General features: G+C 69.3%; 5 protein-coding genes across 13 annotated transcripts; 3 read left to right on the top strand and 2 right to left on the bottom strand.

The window, feature by feature from the left end:
• Window positions 1–730: 730 nt before the first annotated feature.
• NANOS3 (nanos C2HC-type zinc finger 3) lies at window positions 731–5,707 on the top strand. The gene is made up of 2 exons (XM_072848435.1): window positions 731–2,259; window positions 2,574–5,707. The coding sequence occupies exon 1, from the start codon at window positions 1,815–1,817 to the stop codon at window positions 2,226–2,228; it is 414 nt and encodes a 137-aa protein (XP_072704536.1). The 5' UTR covers window positions 731–1,814; the 3' UTR covers window positions 2,229–2,259; window positions 2,574–5,707.
• BRME1 (break repair meiotic recombinase recruitment factor 1) lies at window positions 3,087–6,492 on the bottom strand. Its single transcript, XM_072848434.1, has 7 exons — window positions 6,454–6,492; window positions 5,516–5,723; window positions 5,326–5,401; window positions 3,961–5,103; window positions 3,690–3,820; window positions 3,439–3,531; window positions 3,087–3,241 (listed from the first exon to the last, which is right to left on the bottom strand). Exons 1-7 carry the CDS (start codon window positions 6,482–6,484, stop codon window positions 3,124–3,126), a joined length of 1,800 nt encoding a protein of 599 aa, XP_072704535.1. The 5' UTR covers window positions 6,485–6,492; the 3' UTR covers window positions 3,087–3,123.
• Window positions 5,828–17,408, top strand: CC2D1A (coiled-coil and C2 domain containing 1A). Of its 9 annotated transcripts, none has more exons than XM_072848423.1 (30): window positions 5,828–6,974; window positions 7,465–7,549; window positions 8,120–8,255; window positions 8,448–8,557; window positions 8,699–8,764; window positions 9,254–9,391; window positions 10,346–10,679; window positions 10,774–10,898; window positions 11,086–11,158; window positions 11,317–11,406; window positions 11,514–11,644; window positions 11,727–11,799; window positions 11,956–12,083; window positions 12,256–12,394; window positions 12,527–12,699; window positions 12,784–12,906; window positions 13,404–13,462; window positions 13,636–13,752; window positions 13,841–13,914; window positions 14,454–14,512; window positions 14,587–14,638; window positions 14,876–14,975; window positions 15,045–15,135; window positions 15,215–15,346; window positions 15,465–15,520; window positions 16,312–16,378; window positions 16,490–16,616; window positions 16,702–16,778; window positions 16,877–16,924; window positions 17,003–17,408. In XM_072848423.1, exons 1-30 carry the CDS (start codon window positions 6,895–6,897, stop codon window positions 17,021–17,023), a joined length of 3,084 nt encoding a protein of 1,027 aa, XP_072704524.1. In that variant the 5' UTR covers window positions 5,828–6,894; the 3' UTR covers window positions 17,024–17,408. The 9 variants fall into 9 exon arrangements, with proteins under 9 accessions (XP_072704524.1, XP_072704533.1, XP_072704532.1 ...); XM_072848424.1 differs by having other exon boundaries at window positions 5,830–6,974; window positions 16,315–16,378; XM_072848425.1 differs by having other exon boundaries at window positions 5,831–6,974; window positions 10,400–10,679; window positions 17,003–17,407.
• Window positions 17,409–18,010: 602 nt separating this feature from the next.
• On the top strand, window positions 18,011–21,632 carry DCAF15 (DDB1 and CUL4 associated factor 15). Its single transcript, XM_072848391.1, has 12 exons — window positions 18,011–18,175; window positions 18,614–18,711; window positions 18,806–18,941; window positions 19,075–19,181; window positions 19,267–19,406; window positions 19,515–19,685; window positions 20,428–20,519; window positions 20,604–20,732; window positions 20,812–20,897; window positions 20,996–21,100; window positions 21,308–21,423; window positions 21,495–21,632. Exons 1-12 carry the CDS (start codon window positions 18,038–18,040, stop codon window positions 21,548–21,550), a joined length of 1,374 nt encoding a protein of 457 aa, XP_072704492.1. The 5' UTR covers window positions 18,011–18,037; the 3' UTR covers window positions 21,551–21,632.
• A 982-nt stretch (window positions 21,633–22,614) lies between these two features.
• On the bottom strand, window positions 22,615–27,135 carry RFX1 (regulatory factor X1). Its single transcript, XM_072848310.1, is given in 18 exon segments — window positions 22,615–22,678; window positions 22,680–22,776; window positions 23,277–23,322; window positions 23,413–23,566; window positions 23,654–23,862; window positions 24,385–24,534; window positions 24,618–24,715; window positions 24,805–24,956; window positions 25,072–25,181; window positions 25,273–25,391; window positions 25,471–25,557; window positions 25,560–25,585; window positions 25,710–25,829; window positions 25,903–26,084; window positions 26,597–26,640; window positions 26,643–26,822; window positions 26,825–26,901; window positions 27,131–27,135. Coding segments are annotated over 18 exon segments (1,920 nt in total).
• Between the last annotated feature and the right edge of the window lie 354 nt (window positions 27,136–27,489).

Consider the following 27,489-nt stretch of genomic DNA (forward strand, 5'->3'; position numbering starts at 1 on the left):
GTTCGCGGCACGACTTCGCCCCTGACGTCACTGCGAGCCAATGGGAGGCACGGTGAGCGCCGGCACGGCACGGCCCCGGCCGCTCGCCGAGCTCCCGTCTGCCGGCACCGGCAGCGGCTTGGCCCCGGGACGGGGCGGACGGGCAGCACCGGGCTGCAAAGCCCCTTCGGCGGGGCCGGGGGGGCGCGGCACTCCTTTGGGGGGGAAAACCCCGTTTCCGTTAGTCTACTGGCAACAGTCGCCCCGTCCCCGAGGCTCTGGGGTCCCGGCTGGGCGGTGACGCCGACGGCACACCGCGGCTCTGGTTCGTGATGAATAAACGATGGCCCCCCTCGCCCCGCTGCTCGGTGGGTTCGGCCGTGGCTGCGCCGGTGAAAACCACCGCGGTTTTGGGGCGATTCGGCCTCTTTCGCTGGTGCTCGCTCCCGTCCCGGTGGCTCCGTCCCTCGTGGCCACGTCACGCTGGCACGGGGACGCCGCCGGTGCGGACGCCGGGGGGCCACCACACGCTGGCAGGTATTTCACCGCGCCGGGGGCGAGGGCACCGTGCCGGCTGGGGCCGAGGCCGGTGGCTGCGGGGACCCTTCCCAGGCCGGATCCTCGCCGCGTGCCTGCCGCCGATAAACCCCGTGCCGGGCAGATTCCGACGCGGAGCCGACGGGGAGGCTCCGGAGAACATTCAACGCTGTCGGTGAGTTTTGTGGCTGAGGTGAAACCATCGACCGTTGCGTGTGCCCCGTGGCCCACCGCAGCGGCCGGGGAGTCGCTGCCGCCACGTTCCCACCGCCACCCGCCCGGCTCGGTGACGCCGCGGCGTCCCCGCGGCCTGGCGGTTCCGTCCCATCCCGGGAAGCTCCGCTCCGGAGCGGCACGGGCAGAGCACCTCATCTCCTGCACCCAGCGGATTTCGGCGCGGGGAGCGGACGGGGTGTCCTCGCGCGGCGGCGAGCGAGCGCTGCTGCGTCCCCGAGGGACGAAATCCACGCTCGGCCCTCGCCGCCGCCGGCGGGTCGCGGTGCCGGGGAGACGCGCTGCCAGGAGCCAAAATCCCCCTTTTTTCTCTAAAAACCGGGAGCGCGGGGCAGCCGCCCGCGGTGACGCCCCGGGGGCAGCTGGGGTCCGCCGGCCGGTGATTTTGCCGCCCATTAGCGGGTGCTTTACCCGATTCCGGGCGGTTTCAGCCCCGCGGGCAGGGGCGAGGGCAGGGACGGGCAGAGCCTCCCCTCGCGCTGCCCGAAGCCCGGCTTCAGGGCAGGCTCTGGGCCTCGGCCCCGTGAACTCGGCTTTCGGGCGTCCCGCAAAGGCGCCGCCGGGGTTGAGGTGATCCAGACCCCGCTGCGCCCCCGCAAAAAGAGGCGTTTCTGGCCAGGGCAGGCGGCGGCGGCGGGCCGCAGGCGTCGCGGAAGGCGCCCGGTGCGGTTCGGGTCGTGCCGGACACGGGGAGCGGCTGGCGGTGGGTCCCCACGGGGCCAAAACCCCGAACCCAGCCGGGCTTTGGCTCCCACGGCTGCGGTAAGGGGGAGCGCCGGCCGCGCCGCGAGCGCTGTGCGGATGCTGCCGGCAAAAGGGGGTTTAAGCACCGGCGCTGGGGGGCTGCGGCGCAGCGGGGGCTTTGGGAGCGACCCCCTCGTACCGGGAGAGGGGAAGAGGCACAGACACCCCCACCCTGCCGGGCAGACGCGCCGGCTCCGGGCGGCTGCCGGGGGAGGGAGCGGGCCCCGGGCGGCGGCGATTGGCCCTTCCCGGCTCCGCGGGGACACCGAGGGCCCGCGGGGCCACGTCCTGGCCCAAAAGACGCCGGGCTGCGGCACGGGATGGAGCACGGCCCCGCGTTCGACATGTGGAGGGACTACCTGGGGCTGGCCGCCGTGCTGGCCGCGCTGCCGCGGGAGCGCGGGGACGCCGGCGAAGCGGCGGCCGCCGACGCGCCGGATTCGGCGTCGGCATCCCCCGGCAAGTCCCTCTGCGCCTTCTGCAAGCACAACGGGGAGGCGAAGCACGTCTACAGCGGGCACAGCCTGCGGGACGCCGGGGGCCGGGTGCAGTGCCCCGTCCTGCGCAGCTACGTCTGCCCGCAGTGCGGGGCCACGCAGGATCGGGCCCACACCAAGCGCTTCTGCCCCCTCACCTGCCGCGGCTACACCTCCGTCTACAGCCGCTCGACACGCAACTCGGCCGGCAAGCGGGCGGCGGGCGGCCAGGCCGCACCGGGCACCGCCAAGAAGTAGCCGAGCGCGGACAGACCCCTCCCTCCCGCAGGTACCGGCTCGTTTTTATGCTAATTGTCGATCTCGCGGCCCCAAAATGGGCCGAAAGCGGGGGTTTCGCTTCCCGGCGCAAGGCGAGGACAGGCCGTGAGGAAACTCGGCTCCGGTGGTGCCGCGCTCTCGCTCCGCGGGGCACCGGCAAAGCCTCTCTTCGAAGCCACGGTCCGAGCCTTAATCTAGCCGGGAACGGGATTCCAGCGACCTCGTCAGGGGAATTAAAGCTAATTAAGGGAGGGGAGCGCCCGGCAGGCGGTGCCTGTGCCGGTGCACGTGGTGCTCTCCCGTCTCTCCCGGCTTCTCTTCCAGGGGGTCGCTCCGGTTAGCCCGGCTCCGGCTGCCACGTCGCCCCCGGGAAGCTCCGCTCTTCTCCGAGGATGAAACGCCGGGACGGCGCTTCCCGCCGAGACCAGTCTCCCCAGTTCCTCTCCCCAGCTGGTGAAGCCAGGCGGCATCGTCCCGGCGGCGGTTTGGTGGTCGCCGCTGGCAGAAGCCGCGACAAGACACCAGCGAAAACGGTTTTGCCAGCACCCCCACGCTGGGGGCGTTGGCGGTTGGGTTCAGTTCTGGTTTTTGGGTTGGTTTGTTGGTTTTGATTTGTCCCGGTGGGTGCCCGAGGGCAGCGCCGGCTCCGGCTGTTGCCGAGCTCTCACGCAGTCCGAGGGGGCCGGGCCGGCGTTCGCGGCTCGCCCGCGGCCGCTCCGCCTCTTGCCGGACACGCCGGTTTGTTCTTTAAACGTTATTTCACGTGTTACGCGTAGGAAGGTGTTTATTTGCACCCGGGTTTCTGCTGAAACGCTGGCTGACGTTAATAAAGAGTTAAGCCATGCCGGGGGCCGGATCCGGCTCCCACCAGGCCCTACGTCTCCTTCCACCTCCTCCCGCCGTGCGGGGGGACCGGCCCCGGCCGCCTGCTCCGCCGCGGCTTCGGCCTCCTCAGCGCCTCCAGGCCCCGGTGCGCGCTCATCGCCAGGCGGCTGCGGGGAGCAGGCGGGCGCCCGCGTCACCCGCGGCCCCTCGTGCCGCCCCACCGGCGGAACGTGGCCCCTGTTTTACAAGCCCCGCGTTCCGGCGCGGCACTTGCCCGCCCTCGGCCCTCCGCCGCAGGGCCGGAACCCTCCCAGTCCCAGGGAAAAGGATCCGGATTCCGCGGCCGGCGCGAGCCGGCTCTTACTTGAGGTTGGAGAGCTCCAGGATCAGGCCGCAGACGACGTCGGTCGCGTCCTCCAGGCCGGCAGGCGGGCGCAGCCCCTCCGGCTCCTCGCCCCTGACCGCAACGGGGAGGAGGGAAACTCAGGATGTTTCTACTCACCGAATCGGGATGTTTTTACTCAAAATCAGGGGTTTATCCCTCGCAGGGGGGGTCTGTCGCCATCCCACCTCTCTAAGATGGCGGGAGCGCATCCGAGCGGGCAATCTCCCTACCTGGGCCGTGGCTGGGCCGGGCCGTTTCCCTCGGTGAGCGGCGGCACCTCTTCGGCGTGGCTCCGTCCTGCTGCGGCACGCAGCTCGCACCCCGGCACCGCAGAGTCGCGCCGGTCGGCGGCAGGGAGCGACTGCGGGGAGAAGTTTGTGCGACCGGGGAGCCCGAGTCCAACCCGCCCTCGCAAAGATGGTTGGGATTTTTCCCCCTTTCAGGTTATTTCAGGCATTTTGGGGGTGTTTCACGTTAACTTGGCGACCGACGTGGATTTACCTGGGCACCGCGCAGCTCTGGCTGCGGGGAGAGCGGCTCCCCGGCCAAACGGGTCTCATCCTGGGGGTCCGCACCGACAGCCGAACCGGCGCCTGCGGCAGGGGGTTGCGCAGTGCCCGTGGGAGCCGGCCCCGGCATCGCCGTAACGGTGGGCGCGCTCTCCGCGGTTCCTCCACCACGAAGGAGGTCGCCGGAGCGAGCCGGGGGCTGCGTGTCCGTCCTCGGCGCGCTCACTGCGTGCTCCGTGCCGCGTCTCGCCTGCGTGCCCTGTTCCTCCGCGAGACCTTCGCCTTCCCTCTCGCCTGCGGGATTCCCGCCAGTGGGGACGGCCGGATCCAGCACCGAGCCGGTCCCGGGAGAGGGGGTTCCTCCTCCTCTGGCCTCTTTCCGGCCCACATCGGCTTCTCCCGACACTTTCCACGGGGAAGGGTTCCCGCCCTGGGGCCGGCTCACCGGACCGACAGTGCCGGCAGCGCCCGCGCTCTCCGGTTCAGCAGTGCCTTCCTCCGCCTTCGGGTCTGCAGATGGGGCGCAGACCCCCGAAACCTCCGTGGAAACGATGCCGCTGGCCGGGCTGCACCAGGATTCGTCCGCGTTCTTCACCGCATCGTTCGTACCGGTTGCCCGTGGTCGTTCCCTGCTCGCATTTTCCCGGTGTTCTCCTCCAGCCGTCCTCTCGGATATGGTGCCGGATTCATTTTCTTCGGCGTTTACAACAGACGGGCGCGGTGGTTCCTGGCTTTGATCGGTGTCACCTCGGCGCTCACCCGGCTCGCTGTGGTTAACTCCCCCTTCACGGTGAGGGTCAGGCACCTCTGCCGGCACGCCGCTGCCGGTGCTCCGGCCTGGAGTATCCGCAGGGAGAGTGATCTCTCTGCCGGCCGCCCCCTCTCCTCGCACTGGCACAGCAGAGCCGTGCTCGGGATGGTCACCGATATTGCCCCTTCCGTGGTGAGTTGGGGTTTTGGCGTCCGGCTCTTCACCGGCACTTCCGTTCTGCTCCACGGTTGCCACCGGCTGATCCTCTGCTGTCTCATGCAGCGCCGAATTTGCCCATTGGGGTGACTCTGGCTGAGACGCTGCTCCCGGGGCAGCAGCCTCCGGTGACTTGCTGCCCCCACCAATGCCTGTGTCTTTTTCTTCCTGAAATAACAAGGTGTCGGCATCACTCCTGTGTTAAAAAAATCCCAATCTCTTGAATTTTTCCCTCCCTTCGGTGTAAATACCCAAGGCTGAATTTGCCGACAGAGGAAAAAGCCCCAGAGGAGGCTCCGGCTGTACCGCAAAGGGAGTTTCTCGGCACCTAAGTGTTTCGGTGATGCCCGGGAGCTCGCCGAGCTTGCCCGGAGCCCAGGACAGGCGTACCTGTGGTAAGAGGCCGGGGACACGCTGCCCCGCCTGGCTTTGCTCCGGAGCAGCCGCCTCCCTGTCGCCATTCTCGCTGTTAAAAATAATAAAACACATTCAGCGAGCGGCGAGGCGACCGCTGGGTAAGTCACCACGTAGAGCCTGGTTCACCGCTAACCCCCGTCCTGCCGATTTCTCGCCCTGTCACCTCCTCGGTGTGTTTGTCGCGGCGCTGCCGGTGCTGCCGCAGGTCGTCTCTCCCCGATCCTCCACCCCTCCTGCAGCCGGCTTCGGTGTTCCATCGGCATCACCAGTCTGAGCTGGTCCGGTCACGTCTAAGCTGTTGTCTCCTGTCGCCTCTGAATCTTCCTGAAAACTTTGTTTAGTTTTGGGAACGTGGCATTTACCGTCTCCTCCTTTAAAAGGAAAAAAAATAATCCTTAGACATCAGCCTTTGGGTAAGAGGGACGCTGGGCGTCGTGTCAAACCGGGAGAACAACCTTTGTCGGGGTTTTTTGTTATTTTTTCTTACTAAATCCTAGGAAAAAAAACCCCACGCCTCTAGTGCTTGAACCGAGGGAAAAAAACCATCCCTTTTAGGGCTTTTTGCGGGGTGTTGGCTCCGCTCCACCCACCCCTTCTCCTCCGAAACGCCAAGAAACAGGGTTTGCGGCACAAGGGGCTCTGCTGCGGCTCTGTGGGGGCTGCTCCCTCCCTCGCCAACCGCCGGCAGAAAGTCGCTTGTTTTTGTGTTTTATCCCCACAATAACCTGTATCTTCCGCATACTTGTAGCGAGATGAGGGGACGTTTGGGGAAGCCACCGAGGCAGCGCGTGGCGCGGAGCCGTCTTGTAGCAAGCAGCCCTAAACCCCGAAGGCACAGCACGGTCTGAGGGGATTTGATGAAAGAGGTGGGGAAAAGGTAAATGCTGGGTGTCGTTTGGCTTACAGATTGGGGCATTTTTGCAGTTCAGCAGGTTTGTGATAACTAAGAGGTGGTTTTAGGAGTGCTCGTTGCCAACTGAATACAAGGAGCGAGGCGTGGAAATACGGGGCAGGCTGGCTGGGGCTCCTCAGCGGCCGCTGCTCTGCGGGGAGAGGAAATGGACGCCGTCCCCTCGCCGCCCCGGCCCCTCCTGCCGTTACCTGGCGGCTGCTCGTTCTTCCGTTTGCCCATCCCACCGCTCGCCTGAGTGGGGAGAACAGAACGGCACTGAGCGAGCAGCCTCTCATTGCCTCCTTGAGACGCGTTTTGCCCTCAGGGCTGAACCTGCCCTTGGGCATCGCCAGAGCCGACAGCCATTTGCCTCCCCCCAGAGCCAGCCCCGGGGCCCAGCACCGCCCCAGCCGCCCTCCCCCCGGCGCCGTGGCCGCTGTGCGAGGACCCAAACCCTCCAGTTCTGAGGTGAAAAACGTGTAATTTCACTCATTTCCACCCCCGACCCGCATCGGGCTCCCCAGAGAAGGCGCCATCTCCCCCCCGCATCACCTCACGCTTTTCCCGCCTTTTCCGCGGCTCCCCTCCCTGCGCATGCGCGGCGCGGGGCCCGCTGGGAGTTGTAGTCTCCCCGGGCGCCGTCAAGCGAAATGCGACGAAGACGGCGGCTTTTGCGACGGCGGCGCCGTAAAGCGCGGCGTGTTGTTGACAGCGGCGGGAGGAGCAGGAAGTGAGTGTGTGTGGATGGAGGTCGCGGGGACCGGGAAGGCCCCCGGTACCGGGCCAGGGGGGCTGAGGGGTCGGGGGCATGGAGGGGAGTGGGGAGCGGGGAGGGCAGGGTGCAAGGGGTCATTTCTGGGTGGGGGGAGCTGGGGATTGGGAGGGCTGGGGCCTTGCGGGGGAGCGGGGCCTTGTGGGGGCTGGGGATTGGGGCCCTGTGGGGGGCTGGGGCGGGGCAGGCGGTAGGGAAAGGGCCGGGGGAGCTGGGGAATCCTCTGGAGGAAGGATCCGGGCTCTGGGTGGGGGGCAGCACCTTGGGCTGCTCAGGGAGGGGCTGTGGTGAGGGAGGGGGCTGTCGGGCCAAGAAACTTCTAGAAAACGGCGGGGGCGGAGGGGGGGCCTCAGTGGGGGTCACAGAAAGCTGAGGCCATAAGGGCGGCTGGGGTGGGGGCTCTGTCCGGGCTCTCTGTAGGTGGCTGAGGCCCCACACCCTCCCGCAGCGCTGGCCCGGCGAGGGACGGAGCCATGAGCAAAGCCAGGAGGCCGCCCCCGCCGCCAGGCCGCGGTGCCGCCATCGCCAGGCAGGTACGGCGCGCTTCCCCCCGCCCCGGTGCCTGCCGGCACCCTCGGGACGCTGGGGTGGCCCCCCTGCCTGCGCGGGAGGGAAAGGTTGAAGCCATAAACAGCCCTTCGGCAGGCAGAGGGAAGCCTGGGGCGTCGCGGCAGGGCTGCCGTCGCGGGCAGGGCTGCCGGGCGCGTTCCTGCCGCACCTTCTGCGTGGGGACATTGGTCACACTGGGCCGTGCTTCGGTTAAACAGGAGCCAGCAGCGATGCCGGTTGTTCCCGTTGCGGGGTTTGTGTCGCTGAGCTGGGCGTATCTTCGTTGTCTGTTGTCTTTATTTAAGTCCTTTTATTAGCTTAATTAGCTTAAGTGCTTTTATTCACGTCGTCACCTCATGGATCGCCATGGTGGTGTCACTCGGGGCACCATGGGCTCAGTCCCGAACCACGGGGCACGCCGGCTTCCGCCCCGGGAGGATCCGCGTCGATCCCCTCCCTCCCTCCCTCAGCCGGATCCGGGGGATCCCCTCGCCCTAACGAGGTGTCGTTAGCGTCGTGCCCTCAGGGCTGTCCCCCCCGTTCCCTCCCCGCAGATGGGTTTGCTGGTGGACCTCTCTCCGGAGGGGACGGTGGGGGACGATGCCGGGCACGATGCCGCCGAGCTGGAGGCCGAGCTGCTGGCGCTGGTGGGAGGCCGAGCTGCGCCGGGAGAGAAGCCCAAGGGGAAAAGTGAGCGCTGCCGCCCCGGGCGTTCGCCCGCCATCGATTTCTGGGATAATTAATGAAGTGCCGTGTAGAAAGCGGCTCCTCTTGGGGTGTTTCTGTCCCCGCCGTGCCGGGCTCCCCTGCACGTGGGTTTAAACCGTCAAAAACCAGGTACGTGTCCCCAAAACCCGCCTCGTGCTGCTTCTCCTCCTCCAGCCCCTTTGCCGATGGAGGCGATTGAGAGGATGGCTGCCCTCTGCATGAAGGACCTGGACGAGGAAGAGGGGGATGACGACGAAGAGGTGGAAGACGAAGACGATCTCATGGTGAGAAGGGGTTTGAGCCCTTGGGGGAGCTCTGTTCTCTGCGCCTCCGTCCCTGGGGCTTCGCTCCTCGGGATCGCCTTGTCCCAAAAAAGGGCTTTTCCGCCCTGGATTGTTGCTGACGAAACTCCTGGCGCTTCGCAGGCCGAGCTGCAGGAGGTGCTGGGCGAAGAGGAGGGGAGCGGGGACGCGCCGGCGCCTCCCGCCAAGGTACGACACGTCTTTTGGCTCCGCTTCTGCTGTGCCGATGCCACATCTGGCCCTTTTTAGCTTTTTGTGTCATTTTATTCATTTCCCTGATGAGAAAACGTGACCCTGTCATGCGAACCTGCCCCCCGGAGGGGTAAAAAACTTTCCTGGGGCTTGGGGAGGAGCCGGTTCCCTCTGCCTCGTCCTCGCTAACGAGCAGTGTAGGAAAACATGAGCGTGGAGACAGGACTTAGCAAATTTATTGGAATCTGTGAGAAATAAGTCTCTGATAACCCCCCTTTTTAGCCGTTCTCGGGAGGTGTTGGGGCTCTCCCGCTGCTCCTTGAGCCCGCAGAGGCTGTAAAATCACGGAGCGGGTCGGGGACGACGGCCGCACCAGCCCTGGCGTGAGCCAGGTCCGCTCCGTGCCCCTGCTCCGGGTGGATATTGGTGGCGGGGGGAGCCAGGGTCTCGCTGGGTCGATCCGAGCGCTTCTCGGGGCGGCTGCAGGTGCCGGAGGCGCCTCCGGAGCCCAGCGGCATCGAGTCCACGCTGGCAGAGCGGGCAGGCATGTACCGGACGGCCATCGCCAACGCCAGGCAGGCCGGGGACGGCTCCAGGGTGCGGCGCTACGAGAGGGGCCTCAAGGTGAGCCGAAATCACGCGCCTGAGGGCTCGGGGGCTCTGGCACAAAGCCCTCGGTTTCCTCGAATCTTTAATTAAATGAAACCGTTTGATCTTGAATTTCCCGGCTGAGTTTGGCCGGCGTTTCTGAACTCGGGGGGTTTTGTGCTTACGGCTGAGCTCCGGCCTCTCCCCGCAGCCGTGAGCCCGTCCCGCTCCCTGCAGGAATTACTCAGAGTTCTTGGAAAATCCGGCCGTCCTAATTTCAGTGCTTAATTGTGGGCGTTGGCGTAAACCTGAGGCACGCGCGGGCGCAGCCACCTGCGATGTAATTATCTCTGAGACCACGCTAAGCGTAGCGGGCTCCGGTTGAACATCTTACCCTGCTGCAGCGCCGGCTAAAACGCAACCCCAAGGCCCTGATTCCTCGTGGTTGTGTAAAACCCTTTGAATAGTCTTAGGATTATTACTTTTTTTTTTTAATTTTGAGCACTGTTTTTCCCCTTCTGGTCATTTCCCACCTTGGCTAAGCCCCTTCTGCCGCGCTCGGGTTTTTCCCGTGCCCCCGTTTTGGTGCAGAGCCCTCCCCTCCCCCTGAAGCGGGGTCGCGCGTTGTCTCTGGGCTGTCACTCGAGGGAGGGTGACGTCTTTCACCATTAAGAGCGTTTTTTGGTGCCCTGAGGGGAGCCCGAGGGCAGCGCCGCCTTGTCGGGAGCAGAGCTCGCCCTTCCCCTTGGATTTTGTCCGCTGGCAGAGCAGCGTGGTCAGAGCGAGTCGGCTGGCCTCTCGCACGGGCTGGGAGAGGAGGCGGCTGAAGAGGTTTTTTGGGGAAAAAATAAGGAGCTTGTAGAGTTTGGGGCTGGATCCCCCATCGGTGAGAAACCCCCAACCTCCCGCCCATGTTTGGGCGCTGTTTTTAGGCAGACGTTGGGTTTTCCCACCGTCCCGGCAGGCTCTGAGCTTTCCCTTTTCACAGAGGTAGAGGAATATCGGAGCGACGGCGAGTTTTACCCCTGTGCGTCTTCCTTCCAGACGCTGGAGAACATGCTGGCCTCTGTCAAGAAGGGAAAAAAAATCGACGAGGAGGAAATCCCCCCCCCGGTGGCGCTGGGGAAGGGCGCGAGCGACCCTCCGCCCGCCCCGGCCTCCCCCCTGCCCGCCGCCCGCCCCGGCTCCCCGCAGCCACCCCCGCAGCCGCCCGCTGCCTCTGCCCCCAAGCCGCAGCCGCCCCCCGTTCTCCCAAAGCCCCAGGTCCTTCCCGTCAGCTCTCCGGAGACGAAACCAGCTCTTCCCTCGCCGTCTTCCCACCCAGGCAAGTGTTTGGCTCGTTCTTCCGCTCCAGCGGCGGCTGTACCGCGCTGCTGGCAGGGAAACCGGCAACGCCGCTCTCCTCTCCGCTTCCCCAGGCTCTGACCGTGCCAGCGCCGAGGCCCTGCTGCGGGGCCGGCAGCGGGAGTACAAGCTGGCAGCGCTGCACGCCAAGCAGCGCGGAGACCTGGAGACGGCCACGAAGTACTACCGGGTCGCAAAGGTACGGCGCCGGCCGGCCGGGCGCGCGTCGGGCAGCCGGAAAAGCCCGAATTTCCCTCCCTGTTCAACACTGACGTAAATCTCCCCCTTTTCTTGGTTTCTGTAGTAAAACAAGGGTCAGTCGGGCTGGCTGCAAAACTCAATACAGAAAAAGAGCAAGCTTTTCTCTTTTCCTCGTGGTTTTTCAGAGCTTTGACTCCCTGCTCGAAGCGGCGGGGAAGGGCCAGCCGGTGGAGCTGAGCAGCGTGCCGCCTCCTCCCGGTAAGACCCGAGCCCTCGCCGGGGAGCGGTGAGGAACCTTCGTACCCCCTTTTTTGGAGGGATGAGAAAGCCAGCGTGGCGGTTCTGCTCGTCCCGGCAGATGCAGCAATTGCCTCGCCGCTCGTTTGCGGGCGCCCATCCCTTCCTTCTCCCCACAGACCAGCTGCCGCAGGAGTTGTCGTCTGGCCAGCCGCAGTCTGCCGCAGCGGTGCCTGTGCCGGAAGCTAAACCAGCATCTCCCGCGGGAGGTAGAAGCCCCGACAGCTAATTTCTAACCCCGAATTGCTCTCTGGGGAAAGGGAGGTTCGAAGAGAAAGACGATTGAAGCTTTTTCTCCTGCTCTTCCGCCAAACAGACGTCCCCCCGGCTCCCCGCGACACGCTGGAGGCTCTGCAGCAGAGGATGGAGCGGTACAAGACGGCGGCGGTGCAGGCCAAGAGCAAGGGAGACGACCGGAAGGCCCGGATGCACGAGCGCATCGTCAAGGTGCGGCAGCCGCGTGCTCTGCCGGCCGGCGTGGTGCTGCCGACCCACCGTAGCCCTGCTCAGCCTCCGCTTCCCCTTCCAGCAATACCAGGATGCCATCCGGGCGCACAAAGCGGGGAAAACGGTGGATTTCTCGGAGTTGCCTGTTCCGCCAGGTATTTTCCACGTCCCTTTCGCGGCGAGCGCTTCTCGGGGCTGTTTCCCAAAGCCGGCGTGCCGCGGGGAGGAAGATTCGGATTCCTCCAGCCCAGCGGGGCGGGGGAGCCTTTGGTACCACCCAGCCTTTCCCCCTTTGCCCCCCCCTTGGCCAGGCTTCCAGCCCATCCAGGGTGCCGAGACGCCGTCCGGAGACCAAAGCATTGCCGGCGTGCTGGAAACAGCCATGAAGCTGGCCAACCAGGAGGTCCACGAGGAGGAGGACGGTGCCGAGGAGGCCAAGGTCGGGGTTTTGGGGGGCTTGGGACCCCCTGTCCGACTCCCCCCGCTGCTGTAGGAACCCAAAACGGGGAGCGGGGAGGGCTCTTGAGGGGAGGCCCGGCCCCCCCACATCAGAGGGGCGGACGTTTCGGGTTCTTTAGCCCCCTCTGACGTCCCTTCTGTTCCCGGCACAGCCTGCCGCCCGCCCTGCCGCGGTGAGAGCCGCCGCTCCCTCCCAGCCCAAGCAGCCACCGCCGCCTCCCCGAGCGTCCTCCGCGGGTGCCCCGAATTCTGCTGGAGTGGCCAAACCAGCCCCCAAAACCGCGGCGAAAGGTACCGGCCTGAAGCACCGCTCCATCCCCACCGAGTCCGGGCGTGCCAGGGGGGGGCGAGAGGGCTGGGGTGCGGCGAGCCCCGGGCCCCGGCAGCCCCCCGGGGATGCTCAGCCCCCCTCTCTCCCCACAGCCCAGCAGCAGTTGGCGTTCCTGGAAGGCCGGAGGAAGCAGCTGATGCAGGCCGCTCTCCGCGCCAAGCAGAAGAACGACATCGAGGGGGCAAAGCTCTTCCTGCGCCAGGCCAAAGGGCTGGACCCCATGATCGAGGCCTCGCAGAACGGCCTGCCCGTCGATATCACCAAGGTCGGGCGTTGTAGGTTTGTGACCCGGGGCTGGCTCTGGGCGGGCTCGTCGTGGCACGGATCTGATCCCTTCCCTCCGCTCCAGGTCCCCGAAGCCCCCGTGAACAAGGAGGACTTTGTGCTCGTGCAGCGTCGGGGGGTGCGCATCTCCCCCGAGGCAGCCAGCCAGTACCTGGAGCTGATGAAGCTGATCAGGCAGCAGCACGAGGTAGCGGGGCCCGGGGGGTGGCCAGAAAATAGGGTTATTTTGGCCACGTGTGGGGAGAGATGGAGAACGAGGGGGGCAGGACGTGATGTGGGGCTGCGTAAAGTGTGCAGCGAAGGAGGGGAGACCTGGGGGAGTCTTCCTCCCTGTAGATGGGGAAGGAAGGATAGCGAGGAGGAAGGAAACGAGCTGCTTCCCTCGCCAAGGGCGGGGTGAGAAGCTGCAGCTTCAAATCTCAGCGTAAATCTGGGCTGAGTTTAGACTCGAGCGGAGTTTTCTGCTGGAGAAGAAACTTCCAGGCTGGAGCGGGACGCTCGGGGAGGGGGCGATGCCTCTGGGCTTCGAAAACCCGGCACCAACGTGTCCGGGGAGCGCCGGGTCAGGCGGATCCGGCGTTGGAGCTGCCGCGGCCGCCCGGCAAGCTCCGGTCCGCCGTGGCCGCCTGTGCCGGGAGGCCGGCGTGATGCGGAAACCTTCCCGTTCTCCCGTCTTCCTCCCAGATGTGCATGAATTACTCCAAGCAGTTCACTCACCTGGGGAACATCGCGGAGACGACCAAGTGAGTCTGCCGGCCGGAGCGCGCGGCGTTTGTCTGCTGGGGTGATGACGTGGGCAGGCAGAGAGGGCAGGATTGCCACGGGGGAGACACCTTCCTCGCCGCGAGAGGAGCCGAGGAAGATGAGGCCGCTGCCGTAAGCCGCGGGTTTGAAGTGGAGCCGCTCTCCCCGGCAGGTTCGAGAAGCTGGCCGAGGACTGCAAGCAGAACATGGAGATCCTGAAGCAGGCCCACGCCCGGGGCTTCCCGCTGCCCAAGTACCACTACGAGCAGCGAACCTTCAGCGTCATCAAGTAGGGGGTCGCTGGCCGAGCGCGGCTTCCATGGGCGAGGAGGGGCGGGTGGGCGCTGACGGGATGCCTCCGCTCTCTCCGTCTGCAGGATCTTTCCGGAGCTGAACAGTAACGACATGGTGCTGTCGATAGTGAAGGGGATCAACCTCCCGGCGCCGCCAGGTGAGAGGAAACGGGCAGGAGGGCACGGACGGCCGCGACTGCGGGGACCTCCCCAGCTCCGGCTGCGCCGCTCGGCCGTAGGCGCTGGCCCGGAGGGCTCGTGGCAGCTTGCGAGCCGTTGGTGCTGCCTGGCAGCTCTCAGCCAGCGCCGGCGGCTGGGGATCCTCGCCGTGGAGGGGAGGAGGGAGCGCCGGGGTTTGCCTGCTCCCCCTGGCTGTGCCGGGTGCCCTCTGACGACTGCTTTTTTTTTTTTTTTTTTTAAATTATCTGTGATTAAAATGCCCCAGAGACGGCTGGGCCCCACGCCAGCGCTCGTTAACGTGCGCTGCTTCCCCGGCTGTTCCCGCGTGCGGCGGCGAGGACGTGGCGATGGTCCTGCCAAAGCACCGTTACGCCAGGCGGGCTCCCCGAGGAGCAGCAGGCAGCTGCCTGTGCTGGCAGAGCTCGGGGGCCCGAGGGGGCTGCGGATCCTTTGCCGCGGTGACCTGCGAGCGGTCGGTGCCGCCGGCGCGGTGCTCACGGCGATGTCTGCCTTGCAGGTGTGGCTCCCAACGACCTGGACGCCTTCGTGCGCTTCGAGTTCCCCTACCCCAACGCGGTAAGTCGGCGTCCCTCCGCCGCGCTCCCCGGCCAGGAGGCTCGGCCCTCACCCCTCCGCCTTCGCCTTGGCAGGAGGAAGCTCAGAAAGACAAGACCAACGTCATCAAAAACACCGATTCTCCCGGTAAATGCCCCGTCCCGCCCTTCCCGAGAGGTGGTGGCGGGGGAGGGGGCTGGTACCGAGGGAGCGACACGAAGGGTCCCCGCTTCTGCCGTCGCCACCGACCCGCGGGCTGAGAACCGTTAGCGTGTGACGGAGGCGGAATTAACGCGGCTCTGCTCCCGGTCCCCGTCTCGCCGGGGCTCCGCGCCGCTCCTCCCCGCTGATGCCGCGGTTTTGGTGCCGTCGTTCCCTTGGCAGAGTTCAGGGAGCAGTTCAAGCTGTACATGAACCGAGGGCACCGCGGGCTCAAGCGCGTCCTTCAGACCAAAGGCATCAAGTTCGAAGTGGCGCACAAGGGGTGAGAGACCGGGACGTGCCCCTTCCTCCGGCGGCCCCGAGCTGCTTTTACCCCTCTCCTCTCTCGCAGGGGGCTGTTCAAGACGGACCGCGTCGTCGGCACGGCCCAGCTCAAGCTGGAGGCGCTGGAGACGACGTGCGAGATTCGGGAGATCGTCGAGGTGAGGGGCGTTGGGCGTCTCTCGGGGGCGGGCGCCCGCTCCCCGGTTCGTGATCGGGGTTTTTTCTCCTCTCTCCCAGCTGCTGGACGGCCGCCGGCCCACGGGGGGGAAGCTGGAAGTGATCGTGCGGATCAGGGAGCCCCTGAGCTCCCAGCAGCTGGAGACGAGGACGGAGCGCTGGCTGGTCATCAACCCCAGCACCGTGCCCCCGGTAAGCGCCGCGGCGCGTGCCGGACGCTGCCCGCGCCTCGCCCCCGCCTGCCCTCGTGTCCCCAGCCGGTAAATAAACGCCGCGGGGGGAAACGCCTTAAACCCGGCTCTGCCTCCAGGTCGCCGTCCCCAAGCCCAAACCAGCCGTCGCTCCCGCAAAGGAGGTGAACAACAGGCGAGTGCCGGGGGGCCGCCGGGCTCGTGCCGCGGCGCGGTGGCACCGCGGGCAGGGCACGCCGGGGCGGCGGGGGCTCGGCACCCTCTTTCGGGGGCTGTTTGGGGCTTGACTCGAGCGGTTCCCGGGATCCAAATCATCCTCCCGGCGCCTCGGGGGGGCCGTGGGGCAGAAAGCGGGGCCGGGCTGGGACGGGGACGTGGTGCCGGCGCGGCGGGTGCCGTTCACCGTCTCTCCTCTCTGTCGTTCCTTCCCTTCCAGGACAGCCATCTGCGCGGTGCTGTAGCGAGGCCGGCCCTGCCTGCGCCTCTCCTCCTCCTCCTCCTCTTCCTCCCCGGGGCCTGCTTTTGCCCCAAAACTCTTGATTTCCGGACTCCTTGTCCGGCTCGGTCCCTTCCTCAGTGGCTGCTCCCACCCCTGAGCCGGGGGCGTCCCCGAGCCGGGGGTGTCCGCACTCGCCGCTGCGGCCCAGGCCCGTTTGGCAGCCAGGGAGCGGCGCAGGGTGGGAATTAACCCCCCTCCGGCTGCAGGAGGAGGAGGAGGAAGAAAGGGCAGGCGTCCCGCGGAGGAGAGGAGCGAGGACCAAGGTGGGAGCCGAGGAGCGAGGAGGGGAGGGCCAGGCCCCCCCGCCGCGGCCGGTCGCCCCCCCGGGACCCCCGTTCCTCTCCCTCCCGCGCTGGCAGATGGTGTCCTGAAAGGACGGGGCTGGGGGTACGTCGGGGCCCGAGCTGGGGGCCGGGGGCCACCCCGCCTCACCCGGGGCCCTCTTCCCCCCCCCGCCCCCCCCCCAGCAGGTCCGTGCCCGCGCTGCCCAGCCTCAACCTGCTGGCCTTCGACCAGGAGAAGCTGGAGAGGAAGGTGAGCGCCGCCGCCGTGGTGTTGGGGTGGGGGGAGAGCCGTCGCCCACCCTGCTGGGCCCTCCCCCCAAACCCCGCGTCCCCCCCCGTCCCCCCGCCCCTCTCCCCGCAGATGCTGGCCTACAAGCAGGCGCAGCGGCCGATCCCCCCCGAGCTGCGGGAGCAGCACCAGGACCTCGCCTGGCGCAGCCATTGCCTGCGGTCGCGCCTGCAGCAGGGTGACCCCCCCTTCCGCAAAGGTGAGGTGCCCAGGGGGAGGACGGAGCCCCCCCCCCGCTCTTTATTTCCCCCTTTTCCCCCCCTTTATTTTTTTTTTTTTTTTAGAGTACCTGGCGCAGCTGGAGCGTTACCTGCACCTCTACACCGAGGCGGCGCGGCGTCTGGGCACCGAGGGCAACCGGGTGAGGCAGACCCCCCCCCGGGCGGGGTACACCAGCACCCAAGGGTGCTATTTAGGGTGGGGGGGCCCCGCGCCCCCCTGACGGCTCCCTCTCGGCAGGACGCGGCCAAGGAAGCGCTGTACAAGAGGAACCTGGTGGAGAGCGAGGTGAGGGGGGGCAACCCCCGCGGGGGTCTTTTGGGGTCCCCCCTTCTCCCCCCTCACCGCCCCCCTTTTCTCTTCCAGCTCCAAAAGCTCCGCCGATGAACACCCCCACCCCCCCCCGGGGCTGCGGCGCTTGGGGGGGCACACGGGACCCCCCGGCGCTGCTGTGACAATCACAGGGATCAGAGCTGCTACGTCCCCTCCTGGTCCCCCCATGGGGACAGGGTGACACTAACCCCCTCCCCCCGCCGCTCCTGGGGTCCCTGTTGTCCCCCAAGCACTTTGCCCTCCCGCGGCGGCCGGGCGGGCAGGGACCCCGCTCCCCCCGCCTCCCCCCCACCAAAGCGGGTCCCCAGGAGGGGACCGTCCCCGCTGCCACCCCTCTAAGTGCCTGTCCCCAGGGAGCTCTTGGCGGGGGGGCCCGGGCTGCGAGACGGGTTTATTTTGTGCTTTCTCACACAAATCTATAAAGTTTTTAAGAAGAAGCAGCCGGGGTTTGGTGAATCCCCCTGTCAGCGGCGGCTGGAACCTGACGGGGCCCCTCGGGCGGGGCGGGGGCGGCGGGGACCCGGGCCTCGAGCCACCTCCCGGGGCCTGGTGGTGCCTCCCTGGGCAGCGTGGCACGGCCCTCGGCCCCGGGTCGGCCCCCGGTGTCCCCCGCCCCCGGTGTCCCCCGGCCCGCGTGTCCCCGTGTCCCGTCGTCCGTCCGTCCGTCCGTCGCCCCCCCCCCATGGTGGCCCGGGCCCAGGCCCAGGCCCGGCCGCACATCCCCGTCGCCACGGCAACGGCTCCCGCCCAGCCCCGCCCACTCCCCAGAGACCGCCTTCCAGCCAGTGCCTCTTCTCCATGGCAACCGCTCCAGAACGGACGGGCGGGAGGGTGGGCCAATCACGGCGCGGGCGCTGCGCTCCGATTGGTCCTAACGCCTCGCCGGGGTGGGGCGCGGTGGGGATTGACGGCCGCGCCGGACCAATGGAGACGGGGGCGTCTGCCTCGCGCCGCCGCGTCTCCCAACGAGGAGCGCGGGCGGTGGGGCGGCGGCCAATGGGCGCGCGGCGTGGGCGGGCCGTCGGCGGCGGGCCGGGGCGCTCCGGAAGCAGAGGGGGCCGGGGGAAAATGGCGCCCAGCTCGAAATCGGAGCGGGGCGGCCCGGGGGGAAAGCGGGGCCCGGCGGGGGCGGCGGGTGGGTCCTCGGCCGGGCCGGGCCCGCGGGGCCGCCGCGAGCACGTCGTGAGGCAGCTCGACCGCGTCAAGGTGAGCGGGGAGCGGCGGGGAACATGGCGGGGGCGGCGGGGGACCTGAGGGGAGCCCTGAGGGAGGGACGGGGGAGATGAGGGGGCTCGGGGGGGGGGCATGGCGGGGGCTGAGGGGGACGTGGCGGGGGTGGGGGTGGTCCCCTGAGCTGGGGGTCCCGCGTGGGGTGGTGAGGGGTCGGGGGTGCGCGGCGGGGGTCCTGGGGAGCCCTGGGCTGGGGGAGCCCCGGGCTGGGGGTGGCCCGAAGCGGGCCCCGAGCTGGGGGGCCTGTGAGGGGTCTGGGGCCACGGGGCCGGGGGAGCCCTGGGGGGGGGGGGCTGGAGAGGGGCGATGTGTTGGCGGTGGGGCTGGGGGCTGGAGGCGGGCGTGGGGACACGGTGGGGAGCGGGGGGTGGGGTGGGAGGGTTGGGGGGTCCCTGACAACGCCGCCCCCCCCAGATCAGCGGGCAGCTCTCGCCCCGGCTCTTCCGCAAGCTGCCCCCGCGGGTCTGCGTCTCCCTGAAGAGCATCGTGGACGAGGACTTTCTGTGCGCGGGGTGAGGCCCGGGGGGCGCGGGGGGCGGTCCCCCCTCCGCGGGGGCCCTGCCGGAGCTGCCGCATCGCGTGCGTGTGTCCGTGTCCCCCCCCCAGGCACATCTTCCTCGGCTTCTCCAAGTGCGGCCGCTACGTCCTGTCCTACACCAGCAACAGCGGCGACGACGACTTCTCCTTCTACATCTACCACCTCTACTGGTGGGAGTTCAACGTCCACAGCAAGCTCAAACTGGTACCGTGCCCCCCCTCCGCTGGACGGACGGACGGACGCACGCGCGCGTCCCCCCCCTCCTCCTCCCAGGAGCTTCCCCCGGTGTTTTGGGGGGCCCCGCGGCCGCCCCCTCCCACCGCGCCCCTCCCCGCAGGTGCGGCAGGTTCGCCTCTTCCAGGACGAGGAGATCTACAGCGACCTGTACCTGACGGTCTGCGAGTGGCCCAGCGACTCCTCCAAGGTCATCGTCTTCGGCTTCAAGTGAGCGCGGGGCCCCGCGTCCCCGTCCCGCCGTGGCCGCGTGCCGACGCGGGGGTCGCCGTCTCACCCCCCTCCCCCCCCGCAGCACCCGCTCCGCCAACGGCCTCCTCGTCAACATGATGATGATGAGCGACGAGAACCACCGCGACATTTACATCAGCGCGGTGGCCGTGCCCCCCCCCAGGCACTGCCCCGGCTGCCGGGACGCGGCCCTCGCCCACCCCGGTGAGCTCCCGCCGCGCCGCCGCTTCCCTCCCCGCCCCGCGGAGCCGCGGGCGGCCGCCGGCCCGCCTCGCCGGCGCTGAGCCGCTGCCTCTCCCCGGCTGCCCGCAGGCGACCGGCAGGCGCACTGCCTGCGGCACGGCTTCATGCTGCACACCAAGTACCAGGTGGTCTACCCCTTCCCCACCTTCCAGCCCGCCTTCCAGCTGAAGAAGGACCAGGTCGTGCTCCTCAACACCAGCTACTCCCTCGTCGCCTGCGCCGTCGCCGTCCACGCCGCAGGTACGGCGCCCCCGGGGCCCCCCCCCGCACCCCCAGAGCCCCCCCCTGCACCCCCCCGACCTCCCGCTCCCTCCCGCAGGCGACAGCAGCTCCTGCCAAATCCTCTACGAGCGCCGGAGCCCGCCGGTGCCCTGCCGCCGGGCGGGATGCGTCCCGCCGCGGCCGGAGGAGCCGGGGGAGCGGGAGGGGGCCGGGGCGGCGCAGCCCCTCGCCGGGCGGGCGGCACCGGGGGACGGGCAGGGCCGGGGGGGCGCGGGGCTCTCCCCCGCCGTGGCCAAAGCCAAAGAGTTCGTGGCCGACATCTTCCGGCGCGCCAAGGAGGCCACGGGGCCGGCGCGGCCCGGCGGGGGGGGCGAGGAGGAGGAGGAGGAGGAGGAGGAGGAGGAAGACGGCGACGGCGGCGGCTGCGGCGCTGCTGCCGGCTTCGAGCGTCCCCCGCCCGCCACCCCGCCACCGCCCCCCTGCTCGGCGCCGGCCGGGCCGGGCGCTGCCGCCTGCACCCTGCGTCCCCCGGGGGACGGCGGCCCTGCGGGAGAGCCCCCCGCCCCCCGGCCCCCTGCGCCGCCCCGCGCCCCCCGAGCCCGGCTACGTCAACTACACCAAACTGCGCTACGTGCTGGAGCCCGGCGAGCCCGCCGCGCCCGAGGAGGGTGAGCTGCCGGGAGAGGGGGGGGCTCGGGGTCCCCTGGGGGGGCCCCCCCCGTTTTGGGCCCCCCCCCGACCCCATTTCCTCCCCCCCCAGAGTACGAGGACGACAAGATCTCGCTGCCCTTCGTGGTCACCGACCTGCGCGGCCGCAGCCTGAAGCCGCTGAAGGAGCGGGCGACGGCGCAGGTGGGCGCGGGGGGCGGGGAGGGGGGTTCTGGGGTGTCCCCCCTGTCCCCAGCGCGCGGGGGGGTGACAGCCGCCCCCCCCCAGGGGCAGTACCTGACGGTGGAGCAGCTGACGCTGGACTTCGAGTACGTCATTAACGAAGTGATCCGGAACGACGCCGCTTGGTCCCGCCAGTTCTGCTCCTTCAGCGACTACGACATCGTCATCCTCGAGGTGCGGGGACACACGGGGACCCCCCTGCCCCCCGGGACCCCCCGGGACCCCCCCGCTTCACCCCGTGTGTCCCCCCCAGGTTTGTCCCGAGACCAACCAGGTCATCATCAACATCGGGCTGCTGCTCCTGGCCTTCCCCTCGCCCGACGAGGAGGGACAGCTCCGGTGAGGGGGGCGGGGGGCCCCAAAGCGACCCCCCCCCCAGCCCCAAAACACCCCCGCCCCTGCCCTGCCCCCCCAGGCTGAGCCCCCTCCTCCCGCAGACCAAAGACCTACCACACCAGCCTGAAGGTCGCCTGGGACCTCAACACCGGCACCTTTGTCACCGTCAGCGTGGGGGACCTCACCGAGGTCAAGGGACAGACGAGGTGGGGGGGCAGCCTGGGGTGGGGGGGGGCGATTTTGGGGGTGGGGAGGGGCTGGGGGGGGTCGGAGCCAGGCTGGGGGTGCCAGGGTGGGTGGTGAGGCCACCCTGCGGCAGCTTGGGGGCGGTGGGGGGCTCGGGGCTACAAGGGGGGGGCTGAGGGTGCTGGGAGGGCCCCCTGAACCCCGTGTCCGTCGCGTCCCCCCCGCAGCGGCAGCGTCTGGAGCTCGTACCGCAAGGGCTGCGTGGACACGGTGATGAAGTGGCTCGTCCCCGAGAGCAGCGGCCGCTACGTCAACAGGATGACGAACGAGGCGCTGCACAAAGGTGGGGGGGGGCGGGCCCTGGGGGTCCTGGGGCTGCTCCCTCCCCCACCCCCCTCACACCCCCTCCCCCAGGCTGCTCCCTGAAGGTGCTGGCAGACAACGAGCGCTACACCTGGATCGTGCTGTAGGGGGGTCCCCCCTCCCCCACCCCCCATTTTGGGGCCGTTTGCGTTTTTTTCCTCCTTTTTCTGTTCGGTGTTTTAATTGGGGGAGGGGAGCCCCGGAGGAGGCCGTTCCCCCCCCGCCCCCCTTAATAAATATTCCCATTTGCGTTTGTGGCGCTTTCGTTCACAGGGGTTTTGGGGTGATTCCTGCGGGTTTTGGGGACGCCCCCACCCGTGTCCCGCCCCACCCGTGTCCCGTCCCCCCTGCGGCGCAGGGAGGGGCGGGGGCAAAGACCACGGCGGATTTTATTCCTCTTAAGAAAGAACTACAAAAGGTAGAAAACAGCTTCTGCGGGGAGGACGACACGGGGGGGCGCGGGGGCGCGGGGGCCCCCGCCCCTCCCCCACTCGAGGTTTTTCACGCGGGCTCTCGATGGCGGCCACAAGCACCGACCCCTCCCCGGGGGCCCCGGGCGCGGGGGGGGGGGGGCGGGGGTTACAAAAGCACAGAATTGATCGAAAACTAGAATATCTAACGGCGGGGGGAGGGGGCTGAAGCGCGGGGGAGGGGGCCCCTTCATGCGGGGGTCCTGGCGTAAGGCGGCGGGGGCGGGGGTGTTTGGCACTGTGGGGGCAGGGGCTGCGGGGGAGGGGGAGCAGCATCCAGGAGTCCCCCCGCCTCTGTGTGTGTGTGTCTGTCCCCCGCGCTCTCCGTCCCCCCGGGGTGTTTTTGCCCCCCCACCCCCCACCCCCACAGGGTCCCTAAATCCTCCCCCCCGGGGGAGGGGCCATCCCCAAACCCTGCGGGTCCCTTTGCTGGAGCAGCGGGGCCCCTCCCCCATCATCCCCGAGGTCGGGGGGGTCGCCTCTCCCCTCACCCCCCCCCCACGTCCATCCCTGGGGGCCGGGGGGCTTTGGCACACGATCCCGGCGTTGCTTAAGGCCCTTTGGCGCCGCTGGCGCCTCCCGGGCCCCCCGGGCCCCCCCGGGGAGCTGTGGAGGGGGGGGGGGCGCGGGGGGGGCCCAGGCGGGGGTGAAAGCGTGGGGGGTGGGGGCGGGGCGTTACCGGGCGGGGCGGGGCAGGGCCCTCAGCTGGAGGGCAGGGCCTGGACGAAGAGGCCGCGGGCGTCGGTGCGGGGAGCTTGGCCGGGGCTCCAGGGGTCGGGGGCAGCGCCGCCCCTCCCCCGCCCCCAGCGCCATCTCCTGCGGCAGCTCCTCGTCGCTCTCCTCCTCCTCCTCCTCCTCCTCGTCTGGGGGGGGACACACACACAGCGGGGGTGGGGTGGGGGCAGTGCGACACCACTGGCACCCCCTGCCCCCCCGCCAGCGGGCCACAGCGATGGGCTGAGCAGGGCTGCCATCAGTCGGTTCCAGAGTTAACACACACACAGAGTGATGCAGCTGCCGTCAGTCGGTTCCAGAGCTCCCCCACACACAGAGCCATCATCAGTAGGTTTCAGAGTTAACACCCTCGCTTTTGCCATCAGTAGGTTCCAGAGTTCACACATTCTCTCTCTCTCTCTCTCTCTCTCTCTCTCACGCACACACACAGAGTGGTCATCAGTAGGTTCCAGAGTTCACATGCACAGAGCTGCCATCGGTAGGTTTCAGAGTTAACACCCTCACTCTTGCCATCAGTAGGCGCCAGAGTCCACACAGCCACACAGAGAGAGAGAGAGCTGCCACCAGTAGGTTTCAGAGTTAACGCACACAGAGTGGCGAGCGGTGCCACGGGGCAGGGGGCACTCACCTTTGTCGGGGTCCAGGGAGTTGAGGGAGCTCGTCAGGTTGGCGAACTGCGGGCGGAGAGCGACCGTGAGGCCCTGGGGCGGGGACCCGACCCCCACGACCCCCCCCCGCACCCCCCGGGGGTCCCGTCCCGTCACCTCTCCCATGACGGCGATGGGGCTCTGCCCGCGGGCCTGCGCCACGCGGTGCTCCACCAGGTAGTACATGTACTCGTCGTAGAGCAGCCGGATCAGGTGGAAGGAGCCGAAGCTGGCGGCGCTGCGCAGGGTCAGGTCCCGGATCACCATCGAGCTGCGGGGACACGGCGTCGGCGTCACCGCGCCGGGGCGGCGGGCGGGGGGGCGTCTGCGGGGGCGGTGGGGTTTTGGGGGCACCCACCTGTAGAAGGACCACTTGAGGAGGAAGAGCTTGGCGGCGCGGGGGAAGCCGGGGGTGCCCTGGTGGGGTTTGAGGACGCGGGCGACGACGGCGTCCAGCCAGGCCGCCCACTGCTCCAGCGAGTTCTGCTGCTGCAGCGTCGCCTTGAAGTCCTGCTCCAGCCGCTGCACCACCCGGTCCTCGCACCGGCACACCCACGAGGCCTGCTCCTGCCGGGGCGGGGGGCACGGGGCAGCGGCTCGGACCCACGGCGGGACCCCGACCCCCAGCACAGCCCCGAGCCTCGGCGGGACCCCGACCCGCGGTGCCCCGGTGCGCCCAGGGGACCCTCTGCTGAGGTGGGGGGGGGGACACACGACGACGACGACGACGACGGGGACTCGGGGGTCAGGAGCGGCTCTGTGGGGCTCCCTGGAGCCGTGGGGCAGCCCCACAGCAGCCCACAACCCCGCGGTGTACCCCAGCCCCAAAACGCCCCCCAGCCCCAAAACGCTGCGCCCCCCCAGCCCCACGGCAGTGCCCGACGGCATTCCGGAGCCCCCCCATTGCCTTTTTGGAGGGGGAAGCCCAGGCGTCCTGTCCCGTCCCCAAAGCGACCCACTGCCCTGACCCCCACGCCAGCGGGAGCCCGGGCGCCCCCCCCCCAGCCCCGGTCCGGTCCCCCCTTTCCCCTGGTTTTGGGGACACACACAGACGGACACACGGACACGCCGGGGCCCCGGCGGCGGCACCTGGACGTTGGCGAAGTCGACCCGGTTGAGGTCGCTGAGCATCTGGTTGATCTGGGCCGTGTTCTGCAGGACGGCGCGCGCCGCCTGCGCCAAGTGGTTGAGGGACGTGTAGCGTCGCAGCGTCTGGGCAAAGGCACTTGCTGCCGCCACCTGCGAGGGGCCGGGGGTCAGCGCCGGGCCGGGGGGCACCCCACGGTGCCCATCCCCCCCCCCAAGCCACCCCGCAGCCCCACCTTCACGCGGACCATCTCCTCGGGGATGTTCATCATGGCGTTCGTTAACCAGCTCTCCAAACTCTTGGCGAAATTTCGGATCGCTTGCGTCAAGGCACCTGGGGGGGGCGGATGCCGGGGGTGGGGTGGGGGCGTGAGGGGGGTGCGCGGGGGGGTTGGGGGGCGCGGGGGGGGGTGGGGGACTCACTGGGGATGGGCCGGAGGACGTCGGGGATGAGGATCTCCACCAGCCCCTGGTAGAGCGCGTGGTCGCAGTCCTTGGCCCACCGCAGGACGGGCTCGTACTTGGAGAGGAGGGCGGGGCGGCTCTTGGGCAGGCGCCTCTCCGCCTCGTCGTGGCTGCGGGGATAACCCCCGGCGTTACCGGCGCGGCCCCCCCGCCGCGTCACCGGGGACGGACGGGGGTCACCGCGGCGCGCGCGCGTGTCCGTCCGTCCGTCCACTCCCCACTCACACTGCCACCGGGGCGGCCTCGCTGGGCTGGCTCAGGCTGCAGCGCCAGAAGGTTTTCCACAGCGTCTCCACCAGCGTGAACTGGAGGTTTATCATCACGTCCACGATGGCCTGGCGTGGGGGGGGGCGGGGGGGGAAAGGGGGTGTCAGGGGGGTCCCCCGAGGCTGGGGGAGGGTCTGAGGGGGCCGGGGGACGCCCCACCTCGCAGTGCTCGCGGTAGAGCAGCTGGAAGGCCTTGACGTCCTCGGCGCAGGCGCCCTCGGGCAGCGGCTTCCCCTGGAGGTCGATCTCGGGGAACTCGGCCAGGGTGCGGGAGGCGTCTGTGGGGCGCGGGGGGGTTACGGGGGGGGGACTGGGGAAGGGGTTTGGGGGGCGCAGGGGGATTCTGGGGGTCCTCACCCAGGAACTGCTGGTACTGCTGGACCTGGGTGCTGATGTCGGAGAGCCCGGCCGGCGGCTGCTGCCCCACGGCCACGCCGTTGGTCACCCCTCCATCTTCTGGATGGGCTTCAGCCTGCGGGCGGGGGGCGGGGGGAGGGAAAGAAACGGGGGGGACAAAGGGGGGGGTCCCGCCAGCCGCGGAGGGGCGCGGCGGGCGCGGGAGGGGGGGGGCGCGGGCGGGGGCCTGCGGGTCTTACCGCTGCTTCTGGGCGAAGGGCTGCTGCCGCATGGCGAGGTGCTGCTGGTCCTCCATCAGCCGCAGCAGCGGGGAGCTGGCCTTGATGCGCAGCCCGTAGTAATGGTACTTGGAGTTACCCCTGCAGACCGCGGGGGGACACAACGGGGTCGGCGTGGGGGCCCGGGGGGGCCCCGGGGGGCGGGGGGCCGTACCTGGTTCCCAGGCGGCGGGTGCGCAGGCCCATGAAGACGGAGCGGATGAGTTTGCCGAAGGAGGCGGCGTTGACGGGCTCCAGCTTCTGCTGCTGGCAGTGCAGCAGGTAGTGGCAGTACAGGGTGCTGCGGGGCAGGCTCACCCCCTCCGCCGTCTCGTAGTTGTCCAGCAGCCACTGAACCTGGGGGGAAAAGGGGGGGGGGCAGGGCCTGGGGTCAGCCCCGAGCCCCCAAAGCACGCCCGAGCCCCCCGGCACTCCCCCCAGCCCCCTACCCCTGCTTTCCCCCAAGCCCCAGGTTGTGCCCCCAAACCGCGGGCTTTGCCCCCACATTTCCACCCGGGAGGGGACACAGGCCCGCCCCTCCCCATTCCAGGGCCGTTTCCCCCAAATTTTCCGTTTTCTCCCCCAAATGGTGGCTCTGCCCTCACCGCCGCACCCCCCCCCCAGGGCCGCCCGCGCCCTTGGGGGCCGTTTCCCAAAATCTTCCATTCTGCCCCCAAAGTGGAAAGGCAGGGGCCCCTCCCCTCCCCCCCCCCAGCAGGGCTCCCCTCCCCCCAACCCCCTCAGTTTCTCCCCAAAACACCCCACAGGGGCGCCCCCCTCCCCACTCCAGCCCCCTCCCCCCAACCCCCGTTTTCTCCCCACAATCCCCATGGGGAGGGGCTCCCCCCCCCCAGCCCCGGGGGCCTCACCGTGGCGGGGGAGGCGCGGGTGGTGTGGGAGTAGGACTGGCCCCCCCCAGCATGTACCCCCCCTGGATGACGTAGGTGCCGGCGGCGGTGCCGGGGGTGCCGGGGGTGCCGGGGGTGGCGGTGCTGGGGGGGCTGCCCAGGATCTGCCCCCGAGACGTACATGGGGACGGGGTGCTGCCGGCGGCCGCCTGCGAGCTGGGGGCGGGCTGGGCTGCACCGGGCCCCCCCCCGACGCCTCGTAGTAGCCGGCCCCGGCGTTTTGGCCGTAGAGCGGCGTTTCGGCGTAGGGGTACGAGCCCGAGCGGCTGCGGGGGGGGCGAGAGGAAAAGAGGGGTGAGGGGGGAGGGGGATCCCCCACCCCAAATCAAAGGGGGTGCGGGGGGGTACTCACATGCCGCCGGGGGTAGGTGCCGTCGCCGCCCTCCACGTAGGGCACGGGCGCGGGGTAGACGTGCTGCACCGGCACCGGCGGCAGCTGCTGCACCTGGGGGAGCGGGGGTCGGGGTGCTGCACCCCATCCCCCGCCCCCCGCACCCCATTCCCCCCCCCCACTCACCTCCTGCGGGCCCGGCAGCGGCTGGGGGGCCGGGCTTGGGGCGGCCGCGCTGCTGGGGGCCGGGAGCGCTGGGGGGCAGAAATTGGAGGGGGGTGGGGGTTAGGGGAGGGGGTGGGGACGCCCTGCCCCTCCCCCCCCCCAAAGGAGGGGCGCGCCCCCCCGTGGGGGTGGTCACTGGGGTGTGTGCGTTCCCCCCCCCCCGCCCCCACCCTGGTGGGGTTGGGGAGGTGTCAGGCCCCCCCCCCCGCCCCTCCCCTCCCCCCCCCGCCGGGGGTCCCACCTGGGTGCCCGGGACCTGCTGCACCCCCGGGCTGGGCCCGGCCGGGGGGGGCGCGGG

The sequence above is a fragment of the Ciconia boyciana genome, chromosome 31 (genome assembly GCF_034638445.1).
Source record: "Ciconia boyciana chromosome 31, ASM3463844v1, whole genome shotgun sequence".
In the NCBI taxonomy this organism is placed as follows: Eukaryota; Metazoa; Chordata; class Aves; order Ciconiiformes; family Ciconiidae; genus Ciconia; species Ciconia boyciana.

What these genes read in the sequence shown, in the direction of transcription:
- NANOS3 (XM_072848435.1), top strand. Translation starts at nt 1,815, where the DNA reads ATGGAGCACGGCCCCGCGTTCGACATGTGGAGGGACTACCTGGGGCTG.
- DCAF15 (XM_072848391.1), top strand. Translation starts at nt 18,038, where the DNA reads ATGGCGCCCAGCTCGAAATCGGAGCGGGGCGGCCCGGGGGGAAAGCGG. An exon ending in AGGAGCGGGCGACGGCGCAG is followed by an intron (nt 20,520 to 20,603) that starts GTGGGCGCGGGG and finishes GCCCCCCCCCAG; the next exon opens with GGGCAGTACCTGACGGTGGA. An exon ending in GAACGAGGCGCTGCACAAAG is followed by an intron (nt 21,424 to 21,494) that starts GTGGGGGGGGGC and finishes CCCCTCCCCCAG; the next exon opens with GCTGCTCCCTGAAGGTGCTG.
- CC2D1A (XM_072848423.1), top strand. Translation starts at nt 6,895, where the DNA reads ATGCGACGAAGACGGCGGCTTTTGCGACGGCGGCGCCGTAAAGCGCGG. An exon ending in CAGCGTGCCGCCTCCTCCCG is followed by an intron (nt 11,159 to 11,316) that starts GTAAGACCCGAG and finishes TTCTCCCCACAG; the next exon opens with ACCAGCTGCCGCAGGAGTTG. An exon ending in CAAAAACACCGATTCTCCCG is followed by an intron (nt 14,639 to 14,875) that starts GTAAATGCCCCG and finishes TTCCCTTGGCAG; the next exon opens with AGTTCAGGGAGCAGTTCAAG.
- BRME1 (XM_072848434.1), bottom strand. Translation starts at nt 6,484, where the DNA reads ATGGGCAAACGGAAGAACGAGCAGCCGCCAG. An exon ending in TCCCCGGCCTCTTACCACAG is followed by an intron (nt 5,104 to 5,325) that starts GTACGCCTGTCC and finishes TTGTTATTTCAG; the next exon opens with GAAGAAAAAGACACAGGCAT. An exon ending in CAGAGCTGCGCGGTGCCCAG is followed by an intron (nt 3,821 to 3,960) that starts GTAAATCCACGT and finishes TTCTCCCCGCAG; the next exon opens with TCGCTCCCTGCCGCCGACCG.